Source organism: Panicum virgatum, chromosome 8K (assembly GCF_016808335.1).
Source record: "Panicum virgatum strain AP13 chromosome 8K, P.virgatum_v5, whole genome shotgun sequence".
NCBI lineage: Eukaryota > Viridiplantae > Streptophyta > Magnoliopsida > Poales > Poaceae > Panicum > Panicum virgatum.
In genome coordinates this window covers 20,684,132-20,688,778 of record NC_053143.1, presented here as the reverse complement: position 1 = coordinate 20,688,778, position 4,647 = coordinate 20,684,132, and the positions used below count along the sequence as shown (strand labels likewise).

General features: G+C 53.0%; 1 protein-coding gene across 1 annotated transcript; it reads left to right on the top strand.

Annotated features, from left to right (window-relative positions):
• The first annotated feature begins 634 nt into the window (after nucleotides 1-634).
• Nucleotides 635-2,056, top strand: LOC120646212 (ethylene-response factor C3-like). The gene has a single exon (XM_039922890.1). It carries the CDS (start codon nucleotides 1,006-1,008, stop codon nucleotides 1,846-1,848), a length of 843 nt encoding a protein of 280 aa, XP_039778824.1. The 5' UTR covers nucleotides 635-1,005; the 3' UTR covers nucleotides 1,849-2,056.
• The last annotated feature ends 2,591 nt before the right edge of the window (nucleotides 2,057-4,647 follow it).

The following is a 4,647-nucleotide window of genomic DNA, read 5'->3' as shown; positions in this document are numbered from 1 at the left end:
TGTCCCCGTGAGGAGGTGCGGCGGCGTTTGTTGGGGCTGGAACCTGCGGCGGAGGTTAGGTTGCGTCGCGCCGGCGGCGAGGCGACGGTGGCAGTGCCCCCCGCCTGGGTCCCGACGGCGGCGTTGTGCTGCCGGCGGTGAGGCGGTGGCGCCGTTGACCTCTGCCTGGTTCCCGCCGGCGGTGTTTTCTGGGGCGGGCACCGGCGGCAGAGGCGCCGCGGCGTCGGCGGCGAGGCGGTGGGGCCGGTGCGGTCGGGGTTCTCTTAGAGGCACGGTGTTTGATTTTTTCGTAGGGCAGGCGCGCGAGAGGCGGTGGGCGCGCGAAGCGGCTCTCCTTTTTCACGGTGGAGAGGCGGTGTTTTCTGGGGCGGGCACCGGCGGCAATCATCAGGAGAGTATGAGCCATAGATTTTGAAGAGGTTAGATTTCCGTGTACAATTTGGTGGGTGTGGCTGCGTTTCTGGATGACAGCGGGGTCACAAACTTTGGTGGCCCAAGCTTAATTTGATCGGTGCTTTAGGGGGTAGATTTGATTGATATTTTATCATCTGCTTGACCCTCCAAAATTAAGTTAATCCGATACTTGTGTAGTGCTTTGTCTCTTCCAGATATTTCATGCCGGAACAGGAGAGCGGGAGAAGGAAGGAAGCATGGAAGCCGCGGTGGTGACGCTGCCAAAGCTTGTCGCATCCAGCCGCCCTACGTCAGCCGACGTTCCCGTGAGCCGTGAGCGCTGCCGTCGAGCTGACCTCTCCGGTGCCAACAAGATACGGCGGGCCCCACGCCGGAAATTCCACATCAGCCGGCGACAAGTCAGATCCTAACACCGATCGGCAGCTCATCACGCCTGCAAACCAGGAGGCTATAAACCTCACCGCTCTCACGCTATCGAAGTCTATAAATCCCGGCGCGTCGTCTCCCACCGCCGGCTCGACAAGCAAGCTTCTTCTACCCCTCTTCCAGCTCCAGCACACTCACCAGCCACAGACCACAGCAGAGCTCCAGATGGAGCAGGGGAATCACACATCCTCTGCCTCTGGCATCTACGACTCCGCCGCAGCTCCAGCTGCCGCGTCGCTCCCATTCGACGCGGCCGATGGCGCCGACGACATGCTCCTGCAGCTCGACGCCTTCCTCCTCGGCACGGACGCCACCGGGGACAGCTCCGATTGGCTCCCCGCCTCGCCTTCGTTGTCCTCTGACGCAGCAGTGGTGCCACTGTCGCCGAGCACGCCGGAGCAGCGGCGGCGGCCGGACGCGGGCGCTTCGACGCCGGGCAAGAAGCGGCCGGCGACTCCGGCCTTCATCGGGGTGCGCAAGCGTCCCTGGGGCAAGTTCGCCGCCGAGATACGGGACTCCACGCGCCGAGGCGCCCGCGTGTGGCTCGGCACCTTCGACACCCCCGAGGCCGCCGCGCTCGCCTACGACCAGGCCGCCTTCTCCGCGCGCGGCGGCGCCGCCGTCCTCAACTTCCCCGTGGACCGCGTGCGGGAGTCGCTGGCGGCGCTCGCGCTCGCCGGTGCGGGCGCCAGCGGCTGCAGCGGCTCCCCCGTCCTCGCGCTGAAGCGGCGGCACTCCAAGCGCACGCGCAGGCGGAAGCACCAGCTCTCCCCTGCGACGTCGACGGACAGCAGCGGCAGGAACCATCTCGACCCGGTGCAGCAGCTGGAGCGCCAGCGCGCCGACGCGTCTGCTGTGCCAGTGCCGGAGCCGGAGCAGCGGGTGGCGGCGCTCTGCCAGTGCCACTGCCGCGGCGGCGGAGTCGTGGAGCTGGAGGACCTCGGCACCGATTACTTGGACGAGCTCCTCCGAGTGTCGTCGGACTTGGAGTGTGCGTTGATACGTTGAGAGCATTATTGAGGCCAGTCGCCGTCGTCGTCGCCATCACCCTCGCAACGCTCCAGCACTGTCCAGCCATTGCCATCGCACGGCGACCCGACATTATATATTGTAAATCTCCAAATTAAGTAGTCGACCCGATTCTGCTCGTTGGCACACGTTATTATCATCTTGATTAGTTTAATTTATGCATACCACCCACTAACCAAACATAGACTCTAATACTTCTCTTATGAATGCCAATAGCATAATACGAATGGGTTCCATGGGACATGACATGAGACCGCATGAAACTTTTTTAAACTCGAGAAATCAAGAGGAAATGAATTCACCATATAATAAGGTACTCTCCTTTTCATCATTACTGGATATCCAATTTAAAAAATAAACTGATGAGCGAGGATGACAAATCCACTTGTACATTAATTTTCCCTCTCAATCGCTTCTATTGGCCGCAAATGCCGTACGTATGAGCCATGAGGCCAAGTAAAGGCGCAGTCTGGGAGAGCTTCTCCCAAAACGGTTTCATCAGAATTAGCTTCACCGGCTGCTAGTTCATGTTTTGTTCATTTTTACCTGGGCTTACAAATCAGCTTCACACTACACGGTATCTCGATTTGTACAAAATATATAGCTGAAGCCGAAGAGGGTAGAAGTCCTCCCCAACTGGCCCTTAAATTGGCAGATTATAAGGACTTCAACCAAAGAATGCCACTTTGAGGTACCATGCGACCATCCTCTCACAAAATGAAGTTGATTAGTGCTGATTACCTATGTAGGGGTGGTAAAGGGTCTTAAAATTTGACTTGAATTATTTTAGGGTCAGACCCTAGAATTATGGGGCTCTAATCTTATATAATTTTAAGCTAAAAGTATATAAACACCAACTTTAATTGTGAAAAAGTTACTAGGGTCATGGTGCATTAGCACCTCTATACATACGTTGCACAATATGCCCTGAACCCCTTGGGCTCTCGTACAACTCATGCAATTCGTACAACTCTTGCAATTGAAGAGGTATTAATTTACGCATTGTCCCATATAATACGGAAAAAGAATATATTTCAGGTGTGAGCTGAAACTGAAAATATGTCCTTGTATTGTCTACTAGTGTACTGCAATTATGCAAGGCAAGCTAGCAGTCCCCCAGGATTTGCAGGGATATTCAAAAGTAATACTAGTATATATTTTGTTAAAAGCTAGTTGTAGGAATAATGCTACTAGACAACAACTCAATTAGTGTCCCAATCAATATAATACTGATACCAAACGGTTGGTTAGTAGTACTCAACAAAAGCAATATAGCGTTCGAACGCAGGACAAATAATACTACTATTTTCATTTATATTATTGTCCTGAAGGAAGCTGTCATGTTGAGGAATGAACATGACAGATTCTAAAATTGTACCTTTAAATAATATAGCATTGATAAATACTACTAAGAACGACTTTTTTTTGGACATCTTACCTTAAGTTTCTATAGTTGGTGTAAATTACATGCATGTGAAGATGGCAGGGTTGTCTCAGCTCATAAGAGCAACTCCAGTGGAGTGACTAAAACTCATTTTAGTCACCCATTTTTCAAATTTAGTCACCCAAAATGTAGTCTCTACTCCAGCAGCACCGACTAAATAGACTTCTATATTTGTTCCTAGCACGTGGGCCCTTACTTGTCATTGACTTGAGTATCTCTTCACCAAACAGCTTCTTCTATCCATTGACCAAGCATCTTCTTCACCAAATCGACCACCACTGTTCGCCGCCGGCCAGCGGGAGCGGGCGCCGGCATGCAAGCACCAACGGCAGGGTGGGCGGTGGCGTGCGCGCGGAGGCTAGCCCGAGGTGGCGGCGGCAAGCGCGGGCGGTGGCGTGCGCGCGGCGGAGGCGGGCCCAAGCTAGTGGCGGTAGGCGCGGGGCTGCGTCGTGCGTGCGGGGATGGGGCCAGGATAGCGGCGCGCGGTGGTGCCTGATGCTGCATTGCCGCGGCCGACCGGAGGAGCTCGTCCATGGTCTCGAAGACGGCAGATTCGAGAAGCTCCAGATTAGGAGTGGGAGTGGCAGGTGCGGGGCGGTGCTGCCGTGGCGGCGGCCAAGTGGCTGCGGCGGGCACGGGGGTTGAGCAGCAGAGGGCGCGAGGCCAGGGCGGCGGCGGGTTCGGCCGGCTCGTCGCCGATCTCTGTGCAGTGCAAGTAGAGAGAGGAAAAAGAAGAGGAAAAAAAATGGTGGGCCCTACTTTTGGTAGCCTAAGTAGAGGGTGACCAAATTGAGAGGGTGGGAGAGGAAATTTAGTCGCTCCCTCATTTTAGTCACCCAAGTAGGGGCCCTGCTGGTGATGAAAATTTGAGCAAAATGACTAAAATATGGGTGTAGTCACCCAAATAGAAGCCCTGATGGAGTTTCTCTCATATGCCAGTTATTACCTACTCCCTCCGTCCCAAAAAATCAAGTCAGTCTAGAATTCAAAGTTATCCTAGAAAACAAGTTATTCAACCGTATTGAGAGAATTTTTACAATGATTGAACAAATGTGAGCCGTCCACCAGATAGAATCGTACAGTGGCCAAGGTAGGAAGTACCTGAAAGTACATAGATTAAAGTATCCGGTGGTACAAAAATGTGGGACCAAGTATAAAAATGTGAGACCAAATAGCAAAAAAGTGGGACCCAATACTAATTTAATTCAATTTTTCACAAATCAATGGCAAAAAAAATTCAAGGGGAAAGTACCTCAAAGTACTCTATGGTACTTTACAATCATTGTAGCAGAGCTCATTGAAACAGTGCATGTGCATGTAAAAATTAATTATTA

Excerpts from the sequence above, each read along its gene's own strand:
- LOC120646212 (XM_039922890.1), top strand. The coding sequence starts at position 1,006 with ATGGAGCAGGGGAATCACACATCCTCTGCCTCTGGCATCTACGACTCC.